The sequence below is a fragment of the Euleptes europaea genome, chromosome 6 (assembly GCF_029931775.1).
Source record: "Euleptes europaea isolate rEulEur1 chromosome 6, rEulEur1.hap1, whole genome shotgun sequence".
NCBI lineage: Eukaryota > Metazoa > Chordata > Lepidosauria > Squamata > Sphaerodactylidae > Euleptes > Euleptes europaea.
In genome coordinates, this window is record NC_079317.1 from 38337343 (window position 1) to 38356665 (window position 19323).

A 19323-nucleotide genomic window follows, 5' to 3' on the forward strand; every position below is an offset into this window, starting at 1 on the left:
TCCCTTCAAAGCTGCCATTCCAAAGGGGAGCATCCAGCAAAAGTGAAGTGCTTGGGAAACCCATTGATTTGCACAGGAGAAAGCTGAACATTGCAGTCCTTTGCCAGTGGGTTTGGGAGTGAGCCCCATTGAACACCATGGGACTTACTCCTGAGTAAATGTGCATCAGATACAGTTGTGTGCCCTCCATTTAAACCATCAGTTTTTCCAATTATTTAATTTTAGGATTCCCAAAGCCAGTATCTAGCCTTGGTATAATGGACTGGGGGTGAGGAGAATCAGTGTCTTCCTATGTGAAAGTCCCCCTCCTGTTGTTTAGGCTTTAAAACTAGAGGGGGGGGGGTAGCCTGTCCAACTCCTGGACAGGGAAGCCAGCTTCCAAGGGCTCAGTAATGGGGGGTCCTGGGGGGGTTGGTGCTTGGTATTTATTGAAAGGCTAACTTCGCCAGAGTGGAGCAGCAGGTGAAGGACTGTTCAGAGCCAAAGATGGAAGAGCGCTTGTCACTGATCTGTAACGGGGGCTCCGGATCCCACGCTGGAAAAGCGCAACAGCCCGGCAACAAAAGCGCAGCCGCTCCAAGCAACTCGTTCCCACTGGATCCGAGCCCGGTTGACTGAGCAAAGAAGGCGCCAGGGACATTAGAACCCGCAGCGCAAAAGTGTTTGCAGTCCGGGGGTGCCCCATCTAAACCGTTGGCTCCCCTCTCCCCCCCCCCCCACACACCTTGCGGATCGGGGACTTGCGCAACAGACCGAGCGGGTTGATCCGCTTGAGGCTCACGGGCCGCCCCCTCCCCCGAACAAACGCAAGGGAGAAATACCAGCAAACTGTCCTAGAAGGATGTGGGTCATTCGCTTGGGGAGGAGGTGGGCGGCTAAACGGCCTGCGCGGAATTGGAGGGGCTTCCCTGGTTGAGAAGGCCGAAACGGTCCCCTGGGACCAGGGCCCGTGCCAGGCTTTTTTGCGCCCTGGGCAAGGCTAACACTTGCGCACCCACCCCCCTCCATTGCAAACCAATTTTCAAAAACAAATGTCTTGTAGAAAAAATAAAAACACAAAACTTGAAACTGCTTTTTTTTTTTTAATTGCCCCTCAGGTCAGTTCTGCGCCCCTCTGAGGTCTGCGCCCTAGGCGACCGCCTAGTTCGCCTAATAGTAGCACCGGCCCTGCCTGGGACGCAAAGGGCAAAGGGGCTGCCCCCGCCGCGCCCTCGGGGGGCTCCAGAACTTCGGAGAGTCTGAAGCTGGTGGGCGCCTCGCAAAGATCAGCGGCGTCGATCTCCTGGGCTAATCTCAGTGTCGGGAGAGACATTTAATTCGCCCCGTAGCTGGCTAATTCGATCAGGCTTTCCATCCCCGGCTGGCTTCTCGTTTTCTTTGTCCAGGCTCAGGACCCGCCAGCCCACCCCCAGTTCCCTTCCCTGTCTTGGCTCTCGGGCGTTTGAGAGACCCCCGCACAAGTCTGCTCCGGGGCTCTGTTGTTCGCCAGGGGAAGGCTCCGGCTGAAGACTGGTTCAGACCTCTGGGAATGGGGAACCCAGAGGTCATCTTGATCTAGATTGCCGTGAGTTTCAAGAAGATCCACAGCGTCGTCCTACCCTAAGGGCAGTTTCGCCCTCCTAAACCCATGAAAGACAATGGATTTAGAGGGAAGCGGAGCTGCGCTGCCAGTCGCGCATTCCCACTCGCTTCCGCCGCCTTCCCGGACCTCCCAAACGAACCCCATTGATTTCAATGGTGTTTTAGCCTGATCAGAGAGCGGAGGATGGTAGCCTCGACTTGCGCCAGGGCTGTAGCCCCCTACTAATAGAGCAGTCCCAAAAAGGGTCACACCTCTGTAAGCGCTGACTTCGATGGACTTAGAAGGGGGGGGTACCTTTGCTTCGGATGGCACTGTTCATTGCTCTTCCTGCGTCCCGAAGCGCTGTCGTTCCTTTGGTAAGGGGTGGGTCGTGAAACGTTTGTGGGGAGTCAAAACCATCTCCCAGTCGCACCTAAGGTCAGTCTACGGATACAGACTTTCCTGGCCGAGTGGCCAGGAAGAGGAGAGGCGCTTTCACACATGCCGGATAATACACTTTCAATGCACTTTGCAGCAGGACTTTACTGCGTGAAACGGCAAGATCACTTCCAAACCATCGTTAAGGTGCATTGAAAATGGATGAAAAGTGCGTTATTCAGGATGTGTGAAAGCGGCCGAGATTTTTGACCCTAGTCCCAAAACAATGTGATGGGATCTATACTCTGCTTTGGAATATATATATATATTTCTTTTTGCCGGACCAGAATTTAAAAATGCCAAAGGAAGAAAGAACCAAAGAAAGGAAAAGGCAGCCCGCGTTTCCCCGGCCCCCTTTCCTGCCTCCCCGCCCGCAGCACCCCTTCCCCGCTCCGGCGCCCCCTTTACCTGGCTGTACTTGGCCTCTTGCTCCAGCGAGCTCTTCTCCAGCCCGTTGACCGCCGCGTGCGGGGCCGCGAAGCCGCTCCGGCTCAAGCTGCTCCACTCCTCGATCTTGGGGCTGTGGTAGGGCGAGCCGTCGCTCACTGCGGGCAAACGACAGGGCAAGGGAGAGTGAGAGAGGGGGAAGGGCCGCGCTCCCCAGGCCTTGGAGAAAGAAATGCGCAAGGGCGTGCGGGTACAGCCGGGTGCTTCGCGATCCACTTTCAACACCACTCTCAGGAGGTTTCCCTCCTTGTAATGAAATCTGAGCCCTCACCTGGATGGGCCACGCTAGCCCGATCTCGTTAGATCTCAGAGGCTAAGCAGGGTCGGCCCTGGTTAGTGCTTGGATGGGAGACCACCGAGGAATCCCGGGGTCGCCATGCAGAGGCAGGCAATGGCAAACCACCCGTTAGACTCTTTGGATGGGAAAAACGTGCATCTAGAGAGTAGCAAATCCAAGGCAAAACCTCCCATGAATAAATGGCCCACGCGTGGGAGGTTTTGCCGTGGATTTGCTGCTCTCTAGGTGCACATCTTTCCCATCCAAATTCCCAGAATTCCAGAATAAGACCCCATGCAGAGTTTGGAGAATTCGGATGGGGAAAACGGGCATCTAGAGAGCGGCAACCTCCCGATAAAATGGCAGGGTCGACTGCGACTTGACAGCGCTTTACACACGCACACAGTGAAATCGAAACAGCATCTCCTGGTATGCGAACAGGATGCCAGACATTCGAGGGCGTCCCACGGGGGGAAGAAGGGATCGTTTACACCCCTGCTCAAACGACACCGACTTGGGAAGCTTTCAAAGGAACTTGCGTCCAAGTCGGTGTGTTCAGGACAGCCGTTGCAACCCTGGCGGATCCATCCGTCCTTCCTGAGGATCCTTGCTCGCGAATCGTCCTATTGGAATCAATGGAACTGACTTCCTAGGCAAGGAGTGAAGGCTCGGGAGAGAGACGGGCTGTGGGTGTCAGTTTGTTCCTCCCCGCAGCTCCATCGCAGCCTAAGGCCTGGCTCATCGGAAGGAAGGCTATGAAACTAACCACGTTTTCTGGGAAATAAGTTTGTTTTTTTCTACTTTGGTTCTTGCTTCTAAGAAATGTCTATGTGATCGGAATAAATCTTATTGACTTACATGCGGCATGAGCCTCTGCATACTTACTCTGAAGTGAATTCCACCATGTTCTGTTAGGGCTACTCGCAGATAAATGGGATCAGCGCACATGATTTCATCCCTGCAAATCGATCCTATGCATTTTTTTTTATCGGGAAGTGAATCCCACAGAATTCAGTGGGTTGCAGGCTGCAATGTTAGACATGCTTACTTGGGAGGAAATGCCATTAACCAATTATTCTGATAATAGGAGTGGGCTGTTGAATTATTTTTATTTCAGCAGAGTTTATTTTTAAGTGATGGACAGCGTCATCCTAAATAGGTCTACCCTGAAACCTACTCAGGTCTACTCAATGAGGCTTACTCCCAGGAAAGTGTCTTTAGGATTGCACTGTGGGTTTAAAAACACAGTAATTCCAATCCAACTTTAAAAACAGTTTGGATTGCCATTCCAATGGAAGAGAGGGGGTTACTTTAATCTGATTAGGATGGAGGGATGGATCCCCTTAAAACCAACGGCTAAAACTCTCAACCAGGCAACATAAACAGTTTTTCAAAGCAGAACGGAACTGGAAATTTAGGAAATTTAAGGGTAAGACTAAGGAGTAAACAGAATTGAAATGAGACAGACTCCTCAACAACACTTCGGAAGTTCAAGCGATGCCGTTCATTCCCAGGTGATCTTTCAAGGGTCCCTCTTATTTGCCAAGTAACCCTTTTTAATGTTTCCCGATTTAAAAGGTGTGTGCTTATTCGTCGGTATCTGGAATGGACAGAAAGGACACCCAGTTCTCCTGGTTGCCAGGATTCATGCAAAGGATTTCGCAGGAGGTGGATTTAGCTGACCCATCCAAGGGGCGTTTCTGATGTCCCAAAGCGTCATAGGGGTGCATTCTCCAGCTCACTTAACACAGATTAATTATGTCTTTAAAAATCCCAAAGAGGAACAGGGGGTTTAAATGTCAGGGAACTTGGGGGACTGTAGCGAAATAAGCAGACCACTCCAGACAGCAGAGCTGGGCCTCACAGAGCGGAACAGCTGCAAACCTCTGGAGCTTTTGGGAAGTGAGTTTCATGAAGCAGAAACCCTGTGGTCGGTTACCTGGGAATAAGCCTTCGGGATTCAATGGGGTTCATTTTTTGATAAATGTGCGAGGGTCGGGCTTTGCTATCTTACATCCTAATATTTACTGCCAAGTAAATATTAGAAGAACCTCCCAGATTTGGCATAATGTTGTTGTTGTTTTTTAATTTCTTTTTTGGGAATTCCAGTTGCTATCAATTTTATGCCAAAATTGCAAGAACCAGACCTTCTAATCCGAATGCAAGATCCACTGAAATCCACAGGAAAACCAACTGGAAGCGTTTAACTTTAGCGCGGGGCATTCCTCAGCTAGGGGAAAAAACTACATTTTTAACTCTTGGCTGGGAACCCAAAGAAGTGTTTGCTTTAAAAACAGTCTCGCGATTTTTTAATACTTAACACTCCTGGGTGGAAATTTGACATATTTGTGTAAATATGAACATTCCCGTCCACACACGCGCACGAGCGGGAGCGCGCTCACCCCTGAACACACCTGGTCGCTTGAGCACCGGCGTTGGACGCAAATTATCATAAAGGCCTTTTTTTAATTTTAGCCCACGCGGGTGCTGCGTCTGCCAGAGGGGTGCCCATAGCCCTTTCCACAAGAACATCAAACTGAAGTCCTTGCAGACTGAAAACAATCCTAATTCAGTTAAACCTGAATGTTGCAATTGGGATCAATAGGAATTCTCCACCGGTTTCAGTGGAGGTAACTTCCCCTTCATACATGAGGTGGGTCAAATCGCGCCACTATCACACAGGGTTACATCCCCCGGAGCCTTTGAGGCCGGGAGGTGGCCACCCCACCCAACCCTATGCATTGGGTGGGAACTCTGCAGCCGGACAGTGGGGAGGAATTAATACATTTCAATCGGACAATAAGAGAGAGTTCGGGCAAAGTCAGTCGTGATCGCTGCTTGACGGCTCAAGTCGATTACTCCAGAGTAACTTAACCGATCCCAGTTGGTAAAGTTAAGGGGACTGAAGCCCCGCTGCCTTCATTCGCGGCAGGTTTTTGGTTTTACCTCATGCAAAAGGAGGGGGTGGAATGATTGAGACCCCTTGGTCAGGGAGATGAAGCTCTCCCCCCCCCCCGCCCCCAAGCCTAGAGAAGCGCTTCCTTCGGCCTGGCTGCGTTTAGGAAACGCGCCTCTGGGAAAGACCTGGTGCCCTTCCGGGCCTTTTTCGCCTCTCCCCCTTCCCCCGGCTTTCATCGAAGCAGGGAAAGGGGAAGCGACCGGGCCTCCAGGAGGGCGGCTGAAACTCGCCCACTCTCCCCTCTAGCTGACAGGGATCACTATCTTTGACAGTACTGCTTCCTAAGCCGATCGGATGGGAAAGTGTCACTGTGGTTTTCTTTCTTTCTTGTTTTAAAGAAATGCACAAGCTCCTACTGCAAACAAACGGGAAATAACTACAGAGGCTTGGCTTCGAAAGTCATCTAAGAAACGCTTCTTTGAAAGCTGATCTGTCGCAATCGCCACCGATAAATAGAATTGGCCTTTGTTATCGCTCTTGCTCGATTTAAACGCAGCGCCCTCCAAATAAACCACCCCGTTGTTGTTGTTGTTATTTTAAAGGTACCCTGCTCCAAAGCGTGGCTACAATTTTCAGCTTTGTTGCCATGAAGCAAGTCTCACCGAAGCTCGCAGGGCTTCCCAGAAAAAAACTTGTAGGATCTACGCTTGGATCCTGCGCCCTACTTGGGAACAAGCCCCATTCCTTTCTGCTGGAACCGGCTTCTGAGTCCGTGTGCTTTGGCCAAGCGCCCAGAGCTCGGGATCCTTAACTCCCTTGCTGCTGGATCTGCAAGCCAGTTCAGGCCGAAAGATTGGGGAATCGCAGGCCACACCAGATCAGTCTCAACGCTTTCCGAATCGGCAGGAGGGAAGGGAGAAGGGAAAGGTCAAAGGAAACGCCTCGGCGGCCCGGCCTGCGCGCTAGGCCCCCGCCAGGAGCGTGCACACGTGCGAGGCCGAGGCGCCGGCTGCGACCCCCAGAGCCAGGGGCTCCTCGGGGCTGGGGTCGCCTCCGGGGGGAGGCCAAGGAGCCCAGGAACCGGCCAGACCTGCAGCCCGGCCGGCACATGCCTGCAGCGGCCTCCGGAGCCCCAGCTGTCGGTGGGCAGCCCCCTTTCCTGCTGATCTCTGGCTTTCCCAGGCAGAGGGGCTTCCTCTCCATGTCGCCAAGGTCAGCCTGTCCTAGACACCGAGGGCCAGCCGCTCGCAGATGCAGCCTGGCGTCCCGGAGCGGGAAGGCGGCGGGGGTGGGAAGGAACCCTCCTGGTCAGTCAGGCCCTCCGTCCTCCCTGCCGGGTTGCTACGAGGGAGCACATGCAGTGTTCCTAAGCGGGCAGATCAGGCCGGTTCCCTCGGCTTCTGGAGCAGGCCGCGGATCCTCCTCACGCCCCCACTACATTTGCACCGATCCCCTCAGCTTTGAGCCTACGCGCACACGCACCCCGAGTAGACCGGGGCTGCAATCTTTCTTAAGCACTCTCACTAGCGAGTAAGTACGCAGCTCTTGAACTCAGAGGGTCTACTTCTGAGTTTACCCGTTTGGGACTGCACCGCCGGAGGAGTCTTATTCTTTGGAATGGGGGTCGCCCTTCGGTGGGCGGAAGGGCAATGAAGCTCCGGGATTTGACAAGGCGACCGTCATGATCTCCCCGCGCAGGGGGAAACTGCCAGAAGCACGATTCAGGCCGCAGAGTCTTTCTTTAGCAACACTACTGAAAAATGTCAGCCTCGGCTTTCCGATCTGGAGTGCCAGCGAGCCACGGCTCGGAGGGGGAAAGCGGGGACCGACCCGCTGCCTCCTCGCTGACTTCAGCCTTTAACAAACAGACGTTTTTCGGAAAGAGGCGCCATTGAAAGCGGGGACTCCCCCAAGGAGCTACTCTGTCGAGTGAGACTCTGGCCACTTATGCACGGGAGGTTTTGCCTTGGATTTGCCGCTCTCTAGATGCACCCTTTCCCCATCCAAATTCTCAAAACTCAACAATAAGCCCCCATGCAAAGTTCTGAGAATTCGGATGGGGGAAAGGGTGCATCTAGAGAGCGGCAAATCCAAGGCAAAACCTCCCGTGCATAAATCCCAGTGTGTTTTTTTTTTCTTTTAGAAATCTGTCTGAATCCATCTCTCTCTCTCTCTCTCTCTCAAGTGCAGCGTTTCCAACTGTGCAGCCAAGCCAGCGAGAGAGAGGAGGGCGAGAGAGCGAGCCGAGCAGGCGTCCCTGGGAAGGGGTGAAGCGCCGGGTTCGCCCTCGGTAGTTTCAGCTTTCTGGACCACCGCTTCGGAGGAAAACAAAGTGCAGCAGAAGAACGAAAGCAATTAGGTGACATTTGAACTTCCTGTCTGAGCAAATTTGGCCTGATTGCGAGAACGGGGGGGGGGATTTTGCCGGTAATTTCAAGGAGATGCCTTTCCTTCGGAATCGCGGACTTGAAAGCAAACACCCTGCGCAAAGGCCGGGCAGGAAAGTAAATATTCATCCGAGCTGGGGGCGGGGAGGGGGGCGAGGGACAGGGGGTGCTTACATAAGTAGCCCACGTGCTTTGGGAATGTTAGTCTATGTTTCCGTTAATATATATATATATATATATATACTCTATACTTTTAGCAGCAAAATAGACGTCACGATATCGAAGCCTGCCTGCGGTCCTTGGCCCACTCTCCTGGGAGCAAGCCTTATTGGAAATAGTGGGACTCCCGGCCCAGTATGACTGCCAGGCTGAGTAATAACTCTTCTGTGGCTGCCAAACGTGGGTAACCCTTCATATATCTGGCCAAAAAAAAAAAAAAAGGACCCAATTCAACCCGAGCTTATGTAGCGTTAAGCGTCCTCCGCATTCTGCTCTCTTGATTGTCATGCATACGCCGAGGGTAGTTAAAAATTATTATAGGAGATATCCTGATTGAATATACAGAAGCATTTTTTTGCTAATTATACCAGGCAAGTATGGGCTGAAAACGGTTTTCGGTAAGCATTGCCTCTTCGAGATTTATTAGCTTGTATTTACAAGTATTTTGGGTACCCAGCTGTATGAATATGCTTAAGTCACTTACTCGCAACCCACCCTAGGAAGCAAGTTACATTAGGTTCGATGGGTGTTTCTCCCAAGTAAATATGCATAGGGATAGACTTAGATTGAAACCTGATTCCCTCCCCTTTACTTTTTAAAGCCAGAGGCACCAATGCTGCGAACCTAGGCACATTTATCTGTGAATTAGGCGGACTGTCCTCAGTGGGGATTTTCCCCGATAAAGGAGGACATTATGGGAGTGTGAACATGATTAAATACAGCTCAGCGGGTTTGTTCAGTGACAATTAATAAATCAAGGGATGTATCTTTTATTCTATAAAATATGGGCTGGCACCTATATAATTTGCTTCATACTTTATTTCATGCATTTGATCTGTGCTCCATTTAATTTGAATTAATTTAATTTGCCCAGTGCATATCTATTTCTTAAAATCAAAGAATATATTAGAGTGGAGTTCTCTTCCAAATGTAGTTGCTTATTATTACCATTAATATCATACTACTAGGAGGATAAATTTATTAGGACATTATACACACACACATTTAATAAACATGTGATGTGTTCAGAATAATGACTTTTCCTGAATGAAAGGAACTTTTCTACTGAGGTCAGCTGGGGCCGAACTTTGGTGCTCCTTTTCTTATTTTGCTACATCAAAATGTAATTTCTTTGGTGAATGGCTATTGGTTTAAGAACACCACTCAGCAGCTAAAAGAAAGAAGAGGCAGTGTGGGGGAGGGGGCTGGGTGTAGAAAATTTAGCCGGCAGTAAATCCCACTGGTTGGAATGAAACTCATTTCCTGGTAGGGTGAAGTGCCAGCCAGTGTCTTCCGTGTCTAATGAACCAATATCTGTAGACATTGCCAATTTAAAAGCAATGTACAGTTTCGATCTGCTGTTGGTAAATATACTAGTCAAGGTAATATTTATGAGATTTGAAATCAAGGAAATCATTGTAGAGAGGCTCTGGAGAGGGGAGGAAACTTTATGCTTGAATAAAATCTGGTTAGCTTTTAAGATACTACGATACTCCTGTTTATTTTTTATTTTTTTTAATGTAAGGCTCCGCATTTGCAGTGCAATCCTAAGAACGCTATCCTAGGAGGAAGCCTCACTAAGTATACCTGAGTAGGGTTCTGAGTAGACCATTTAGGATCACTCTCTTGGGCCAGCAGTCCGCCAGTCCCTCACCCGATAGGCTCAAGGCTTAAGAAGATAAGAACGGCCCTGCTGGATCAGACCAAGGCCCATCAAGCCCAGCAGTCTGTTCACACAGTAGCCAACCAGGTGCCTCTAGGAAGCCCACAGACAAGACGACTGTAGCAGCAGCACTGCCTGCTTGTGTTCCAAAGCACCTAATATAATAGGCATGCTCCTCTGATCTTGGTTTGGCCTGCTGAGGTGCTGGCAGTTCGAGGCCAGGCACAGGCAGGGAATCCGGCCCACCTGCTCCTAAGCCAAGCGAGCTGGGCACGGCCGAACGCTGGTGCTTACCTTGGTCTGTGATGGAGCGGATTCCCAGGATATCGGTGACGGAGTGGGAGGAGGGCCAGGTCCGAGGCATGTGGACGGCGCCGTGGAGGGCCGACATGCCCGGCGGGGTGGGCACTTTGGCCCCCGCCGCGGCGATGGGGCTGGGGTAGGAGTAGATGTGGTTGTAGGGCAGGGCGGGCTGGGGGGCGGGCTGGTGCTGCTTGTAGGAGTCGTAGTGGCCCTGCTGCGAGAGGTTCCCGATCTTGTTGCGCAGGATGCGACTGATGGAGCTAACCGAGGGCACGTTGTACTTGTCGCACACGCCGTCGGCCAGCAGCCGGTCGCGGATCTCCCAGGCGAAGATGCCGGGGTCCCGCTGTTTGTAGGTCCGGATGTGCTTCACCACCGTGGGGGTGGTGACCCGCGGCTTGCTGCCGCCGATGGCCCCAGGCAGGATGGAGCCCGTCTCGTTGTAGCGCGCCAGGATCTTGCTCACGCAGCCGTGGGAGACGCGCAGCTGCCGGCTGATGTCGCACGGCCGGATGCCCAGCTGGGCTAGCTCCACAATGCGCAGCCGGATCGCGTTGGGCAAGGGGCGCCCGTTCACGAAGACGCCGCCCAGCTGGTTGACCTCGCCGAAGGCCGGCTCTGCAAGCAAAGAGAGGCAGGGAGCGGTGACGGAGGAGAAGGAGGAGGTGGTGGAGGGCGGCCTGGGGAGGCCCGGCCGAGAGCGCGGAGCCGCCCAGCCCGGAGACCCTTCTGTCCCCGGCAGCTCCGTCCTCCCCAGCTCACCGGCCTGGAAGGCTGGCCCGTCCAGGGAACTGGCACCCGAAGCCCCGATCCCCGCTCGCTCTTCCCTGGAAGGAAGCGTCCGGGAACTTAGCTGGACTGACTCCCGAAGTAAGCGCGGCCAGGGTGACCCCTGCGGTGCGTTCGAGGCCATTCCGGAGGAAAGGCGACGCCGCTCCGTCCGAGCCACTCGCGCCCAAGCAGCTCGGAAGGCGCTTCGTCCCAACCGGCCTCAAGGCGTTCCCGGGCCATGAAGCGGGCGTCGGAGTCAACGGCCTTAGGATCGCAGACGGATTCCGGACTCTCCATTCTGGATGGAGATAACTAAGGGGGGGGGGTGCCCCGCCGCTCGTTCCTTTCCCACCTCCCCCATTCAAGAAGTGGAATCGGAAGCCCGGAAAGTTGACCTTCTCGAGAGCGCCGGGAGAGGAGGCGGGGAGCGGCCGAGCCACGGCTGCCGGTTCCTTCCCGCTCCTCTGCCGGCAGCCCTTAAGAGATTCCCCGCCGAAATACAAACACCTTCGCAGTGTGTGCCTTTCGGGGGGGGGGAGAGGGGGGCGCACGCAGAGGTTCAGCAGCGCAGAAGCCGAAAGAGAAAGCCCCCTGCCTCCCTCCGGCCCAGCCCTGCCGAATCAGGCGAGCGCCGGTGGACCGGCCCAGTTCCGTGCCGCCGACCCCACAGCTTGGAGGGACACGAGCAAAGTCAACAAAGACCGGCGCCTCTCCCGGGCTTGACAGCCCCGCGCTCCCCTCCGGCTCCCCGCCCGACTCACCCATGGCTCCGCTCCGGAGGACGGCGAGGCGGCAGGCGGCTCTACGGTCCCCCGAGGCAGCTGGGCGACGCTCTTCGCCGGCCGGCCGCGATCCCCGCCGGAGGAGGCCCCGGCCGCCCGCGCTCTCCGCCGCGGGAGACAGCGAGGGTGTCGCGGAAGGGGACCCCGAGGAAGTCACTGGCGCGGGGCAGCAGGCTGAAGTTCTGCATTTCAATCGCGCAGCAACGTGGGCTGGGCTGGGCTGGCCGGGGCGTCCCGGGCTAGCAGTCACCAGGGGCACGCCCCCGCGGAGGGCGGACCCAAGGCCAGCCCGCCGCCCCATTGGCCGGGCGGAGTGACGGACAGGCTCGCCCGGGAAGGCTCTTCCGTTCTCTTTTTTTTTTGGGCAGGAGTGCCGGATCAGCACCTGGATTCCCAGGGCGAGGGAAACGCGCAGGTCTCGGGTGGCTGCTGGGGGCACCAGATGCAGGGGGCGAAAGGAGCGCGGACGGGACTGCGCGGGATGCCTCCGTGGAGAGACCTCTAATCCCGCACGGCCTCCTTTGGCACAACGTATCCACACCACTTGGCTGAGTATCCAGACCCTTCAGTCACCCTCTGCAGTCTTTCGAGGCTCCTTAACAATCCATTTTTGGAACAGACGTCTGCTGGGACAAGAGTATTTAAAAAACCCTTAAAATTGTTGCCATGGCTTCTTTTTTAGAAAGAAACTGGCAGACTGTGAGCCAGCCTGACCGTGGTCTTAGCGATTCTTCTTAAAGCACAATGATTTGTTCGTATGTGGGTTTCTTTCTTTCTTTCTTTCTTTCTTTCTTTCTTTCTTTCTTTCTTTCTTTCTTTCTTTCTTTCTTTCTTTCTTTCTTTCTTTCTTTCTTTCGGCTGAATAGATCTCTCCTGTCCTGAACACCTCCATAAAATCATCACACGCCTCCATAAAATTATCACACACACTTCCCCCTTCCCACCCCCAACCCATTGCTGAAGACAGAATACAATTAATTCAAGTGTATTTCAGCTGAAATTAGTCCCCACAGTGTCCTTAACAGTGCCATCCTAACCTGAGCCGCATCCTTCTCGGTCCACGGAAGTCTTGAGAAGGGCTTAGAAGGGTGTAGCTCTGCTTAGAATGGCACTGAGAGGATCACAGTCGAAAGAAATTTTTGAGCAGAACCTGACAGCCGCCTAAAGAACTCCCGGTCTTTCCTGGCTGGTTGGCGGGTATCATTTTTCCTGGTTCTCCATAGGTACACGGGCGTCGGTATGCGATTCCACAGGACAGGAGCCCCTTTCAGGGTCCTAGAAGGAGAAGATCGCCGGCTGGTGAACTCCCTCCTCTCGATAATGGCCTGTCTCTTAAACATGCCTTTGACTTCACCAGAGTGCCAGTTTAAATAACATTGCACCAACGAAAAGAGAAACGGTGAGAACGGGCTGGCAGAAGAGCCCGACGTCGAATGCAGTTAGCCTTGGGATTATAGCCGTGAACTGAAGCACGAGAAAAGAGCGCCTAACCAGGAATGAAGGGGAAACCGTAAGCGAAGAAAGTGTCTTGGTGGGAATAAAACGAGGGGAGTATCTTTGTTTCCAGGGGGAAATGGTCTCCACGGTGCCAGCTATCGACTGCAGGCTTCTCTGCCTGTGCTGTTCATCAAGAACCCGCGTTCCTTTCGCTTCTGGGCTGACCGCTTCTAAATCATCAGCGCTCATATTCTAAACAAAGGGATTCCTTCCGTGCTTAGACATGCACGAGTAATGGTATAAAGCAGCTGCCTGATCGTCCTCTTAACCTTTCTCAGAGATAACCGCTGTAAATTAGAGACCTTTCTTCCAGTCCTACTATTTCATTTCATGCCCCCCCTTTCAATTTTAGCCAGGAAGTCGGTTTCATAGAGCGCTGGGGATCACGCTATCTTTGGCAATTTTGGATAAAAACAAAAAGGCATCAGGATATAAGGAACCGTTTCTGCACACCTAAACACTGGCAAGGAGTTCTGTATAACCCAGAAGTATACCCATGGCTTCAGCCTAGGGATCCCGACCCTTGGGCCTTGGCGAAATGAATGGTGTCATTTGGTATCCATTATGACACTGGCCATAAATCACCGTCCAGTCCACGGCCCCATTAAAGTCAGGCGCTTCACTCCTCCCCACGCTCCCCACAATCCCTCCCACTGATATTGTAATGACTTAATTCCAGCTAATGAATTTGGAATCAGCGCAGTCGGTGGTGCAGGCATCTCTAGCCTGACGATTTGCTATTTGCTCGGAAGTAACTTGTTTGTTTTCGTGCGCTCGATCTGTCAAATGGCGCTTCAGACCTCAGCCCGAAATCCTAAGCATTCAGTCCTCGATCGGGCTGCGAGGTTCCCATTGAACTTGCTCGAGAGGGAGGCTCTCTGACCCCACGGCCCAGCGTAGCCGAGGCAGCCGCGTTTATGGATCCCAGTCACACTTGCTCGGTCGCAAACCGGCTGGATTTTCATGCATTTTTCCCCCAAGAACCGCGGCCATAAATCAAGGCAATCCAATCCCTTTCCTCGGAAGTAAGTTCATGTGAATGTCGGGGCTGCTGTGGAAGCGGCCGCGTCCTTGTGATTGGGAGGAAGGCCTTAATCGCTACCAGCCGTCCCTAAACACGATTAACACAGAGGTTAGCGCCATGTGTGTGTGTTTTTTGTTCTACAGTGCCGAGTTCCAATTAAGGCTGCCCTCCCAGGAATAAGCCCACCGGACACTTCTGAATAAACACCATAGGATTGGGCTGCAGGTTTTCTCGGGATGGCAGACCGGGCAGTGCAATCCTAAACAGAATCCCGCCCTTCTAAAGCCATTGCTTAAAACGGCACTCCAAACGCGTGAATTTTAATAATTAAAGATAGCTGATAGACCACATGTGTGCCCACCAGGCTGAAATCCTGTAACTGGTTGCTACGGAGTAACAGTGCAATCCTATGCAGAGTTACTCCATTCTAAATGCATAGGATTGTGCTGAAGGTCTGGGATTTACTCCTCCTAAACATGAGATCGGGCTGTACACCCTTCTTCTCACCTGTGCTTCACCCTCAGAATAACCCGATGAGGTAGGCTGGGTCGAGAAAAAGCGGCTACTTCCCGGTTGCCTGGGACTTTAACCACGACACCAGGCTCCAAGTCACTCGTTGTGGGTTTATTTTGTGTTCTTATTAAGATATGTATAGCCATTTGGCACTCCAGTCTATCCTCACAACAACCCTGTGAGGTAGGCTGAGAGAGAACTATTGGCCCAAGGTTACCCGGCCAGCTTCCCTGGCACAGTGGACCTTTGAACCCAGGTCTCCTAGTCTGAAACTAGGGGAGGGGCCGTGGCTCAGCGGTAGAACATCTGCTTGGCTTGCAGAAGGTCCCAGATTCAATCCCTGGCAGCTCCAGTTCAAGGGACTAGGCAAGTAGGTGATGTGAAAGACCTCTGCCTGAGACCCTGGAGAGCCGCTGCCGGTCAGAGAAGACAATACTGAGTTTGATGGACCTGATTCAGTATAAGGCAGCTTCCTGTGTTCATGTGTTCAACTGTAGGCACAGCTGGCTCTGGCAGGTTCTGGCGCGGACCTCCGGCTTCGCTCCGAAGTGTCTGCCCCCAAGACCAGAGTCCTGCAGGTAGAATCGCGCTGGTTTTGCCGCCCAGCGTCTAGTTGCGCTCCTGCCGCGCTCCCCCTCCAGTTTCGCTTCCAGCTACCGGTAGAGCGTCGCCTGTGGCCTGCGGGCGATCTGGGCCGCCTTGTGCTGCCGGCTCCCCCCTCCGGCGTTTTTCTATTCCCAACCTGCCGTGCCGACCCCCCCCCCGGCGCAACTCCGCCTTTCCCACCCCCCGGCAGCTCTTTGGGCTCCTTTTCCTTTTCTCAATGTGTGTTCCTGATGTGGTCCTGTCGGAAAAGCTCGTTTACTCTGCCCGGGTCCCCAGGGCTTTAAGGATAATGTTTATCAGGAGTGAACGTGCTCAACTTGTTTCCATTGAACTGCTGAGTGTAGGCTGAAATAACAAAGGTCACATCCACAGTGAGCCGGGCGAGGGCAAGGGGAGCCGAGAGGAATATGAAAACATTATAATAAACAGCAGCCTGTTGATCGCGCTGACCTGCCTGGCAAAAAGATTAATTTCAGGTACAAAATAATGAAATAATTGGAAGTGGAGGAAAGGCGAGGGCGGGAGGGAGGGAGACGTGGGGGGGAGGGGGGAGGGGGGGTAAGAGATTCCTGCCGATCTGAGAGTGGGCAGCCGAAAGCAGGTCTGGAAAAGCTGGATCCGCGTTTTTGCTGGGGGGGTGGTGGTGGTGGAAGAGGCGTTCGAGCCTGGCAATTGCAGGCGGGGGGGGGGGCCGAAATCCCCTCAGTCCCGCACCTCCAACGCCAGGCGAGCAGAACAAGGGGGTTGCCAAAGGGAGCCAGGAAAAGGCGGCAGGATTGGGGAGGAGGGCGGCGGCAGGGAAGAAAGCAGCTGCTTCTGCCGGGGCTGGAAGTGCGAAGGGCCGGGGAGGACTCCCTCCAGCTCAGCTGAGACCCCATACAATCTGGTCTGACTTTCAACGGCAGGAGTGACATCCAGGGAGGGGACGGGAGGGAACAGAGAAGGATGCGAGGCGGGTGGGTTTGCGGGAAAAGAGGGAGGAGAGAGAGGAATCGCGCAAGAGCCGGGTTGAGGTGGCAATTGGGAATCGGCTCCTGCGCTTCCCTGCGGACCGCGGGGCTGGCCTCCGGGCGGGGGAAACGAAGCAGGGGTGCTGCAGAGAAGGCCGTTTAGTGCGCGGCCCCTTCGTGGCAACGCTGGCCACCGCAGCCGACTGGCTGCTCCGGCACCAAGTTCGACCCTTCCCTGATTATTCCCACCGTCCTGCTCTTTCCCCACCATCTCCGCCTGTCGCGGGACGGTCTACAAGACGGGGAAACGTGCTCCGTGATGAGCCCGGTCCCGTGTCGAGACAGGCGCGCCTCAGCCCAGCGAAATCGTGGATTTACCGCGCAATGGTCAGCAGCTACACCCTTCGAACCCCTTTGAAATGAGTGGGTTTGGCAGGGTGTAGCTCTGCGGTCTATTCAGAAATCCACTCAGGTGTATTCAGTGGGGTTTGCTCCCAGAACATCGTTCTTAGGACCGCACGGCCAGGCGCGCTGCTTGGCTCCGCCTGAGATCGGGACCAGTCCTAAGAATCGGAGCAAGATAGGGGAAATCTGGATTCTTTTAAATCCAGTCTTTTGGGCTCCCCTAGCAGATCTGTCTGTTCCCTGTACATCGGTTTACGGAGCGATTCACAAACAAGGGTTGCTAAAGTACACCTAGATCAACCACATACCCTTGAAATCAGCCGGAATAATCCAGTCATAGGAAGCACGGTGTGCGACGGTTCCATAAATATTTACTCGGAGGCCTACTTGTTTCGATAGGGCTTACTCCAAAGTAAATGTGCTTAACAGGGCCAAAGAGCCATGGCTCAGTGGTAGAGCACCTGCTTGGCATGCAGAAGGTTCAGTCCCTGGCATCTCCAGTTAAAGGAACTAGGCAAGTAGCGGATGTGAAAGTCCTCTGCCTGAGACCCTGGAGAGCCGCTGCCGGTCTGAGTAGACAATACTGACTTTGATGGACCAAGGGTCTGAATCAGTAGGAGGCAGCTTCACGTGCTCAACACTGATTGGATCCTACTCATTCTGATTTCGAATCACAGGCATAACTGCATGCCGGAAATAAAAGAGTGCAGCCCAGATCCACAGAAGCAAGCATCTCCATTTCCTGCTCCATTGCCTTAACAGGGGAAAAAAAGACTGGATTACTCCCCTTTAAGTAGATTCTGGGTTGCAACTGTCTCCTGGCCGCTAAAGTTCTGTGTGTGTTTGAAGATTGCAGAGTCCAAATTACTGGCATTATAAAAATAATCTGTCTTGGGCAGGTTATTTTTCTGAATAATATTAATAAATAATAATAATGCTATGCATCTGTAGGCGTTCAATTTTAGATAAGCGAGCCAAACGTGTTACAGGTCGGGTTTCAGATCCGTATTGCCTCTGTGAAGTCCGTGGTTCCGATTCTAAACACATTTGAGCTCCACGTTCCAAGCAACTTCCAGTGGCACTAAGTCCTTCCCTTCCAAATAAGCGTGTTTCCAATTTAAGAGAAAGGTCTTAAGGTCACCCGGGTGACATCGTTTTGGAGTGATGCAGGAAGGGGGGAACGGCGAGATATCTGGGGAGTTTTGGCCTTGAGCGGGAGGGGGAAGAGATAAAAACGAGAATCGGTGTGGAGAGATATTGTACTTTAATGGACGAAAGGTCACTTCGCAGCTCCGAGACGCGTTGGAACCAGGGCCCTTGTCTCCTAGCGGTTGAAGGAATAATGAGACGCAAAACATGTGTGCTTGGGTCTAAGCCCAACGGAATTCTCCTCGATCATAGACTCATAGAGTTGGAAGGGACCATCAGGGTCATCTAGTCCAACCCCCTGCACAATGCAGGAAATTACGTATAGGATCGGCCTTCAAGCTCCCCAGCTGGCAGAGCTTGAAAAGTGGCAACCTGTTGCCAGCGTTTCTGAAGGGGAAAGAGGTTAGGAGAGTTTCTGAAGAGGGCCTCCATTCCTTATAGTCCTTTGTGATTATCTGTACGGGTTAATCTCTCCATCACTTATGTGGGGTCTACTTTTTAAATCACGGTTCCCATATGGGACTTCAACCCCCCTCCCCAATCCGGATCCACAATGCAGCTTTGAGGAACCTGCCGTTGAAATCAGCGAGAACTTCAACACATATCATTCATTTATATATTCACATTATATGTACCTCACTTTTTTCCAACGAGGACACAAAGTAGCTTACAACATTCTTCCCCCTTCTCTATTTTATCCTCACAACAACCCTGTAAGGTAAGTAGTAGAAAAGGGCAAGAGTCCAGTAGCAACTTAAAGACTAACAAAAATATTTTCGGTAGGGTATGAGCTTTCGTGAGCCACAACTCACTTCTTCAGATACAGCTAGAATGTGAATCCATCTGTCTTTAAGCAGAGGAGAGTGAATTCAGACAAGCATTAGTATGTAAATGTTAACAGTATGTAAATATGAATAGCAGGCGTGATGGGATTAGGTGTGGTATGCAGAAGAGTCTGTGATGTCCAGGGGAGACATGGGTGTGGAGAAATCAGCATTGGTAATGAGCCATGAATGCAAGGTCTTTATTCAGCCCAGGTAAATGCATTGACTTTAGTTTGAATATCAACTGTAATTCAGCAGTTCCTCTGGTAAGGTAAGGTAAGTTAGGGTGAAAGAATGTGATTGGCCCAAGGTCGGGCAGCAAGCTGCCACGGAAGAGTGGGGGTTGTGGTCTGGGTCTCCTAGATTCTAGTCGGACCCTACATGACGCTTAGGGCCTGAGAAATATGTCTATCTGGTAGCCAGATCCGGAACCCACATCTTTCACCACAAAGCCCATGGACTACACGCATCAAAACCTGCAGATTCAAAACTTACCTCTCATCCCTCGATAGGAAACACAATTTATAGAATTAGCAGCAATGAGAGCCTCACCAGCCTTATCTCGGGGCCAGTTTCTCTGTAGAAGTCTTGCAGGCCCACTTGCCAAT

General features: G+C 52.8%; 1 protein-coding gene across 1 annotated transcript in view; it reads right to left on the reverse strand.

The window, feature by feature from the left end:
• Nucleotides 1-11262, reverse strand: part of PAX9 (paired box 9) — a 38891-nt gene extending 27629 nt beyond the window's left edge. Inside the window, exons 1-3 of the mRNA XM_056851858.1 lie at nucleotides 11141-11262; nucleotides 10186-11021; nucleotides 2408-2544 (exon numbers count right to left, since the gene is read on the reverse strand). Coding sequence (XP_056707836.1) covers nucleotides 2408-2544; nucleotides 10186-11021; nucleotides 11141-11262 — 1095 coding nt within the window. The remainder of the gene's footprint in view (nucleotides 1-2407; nucleotides 2545-10185; nucleotides 11022-11140) is intronic.
• Between the last annotated feature and the right edge of the window lie 8061 nt (nucleotides 11263-19323).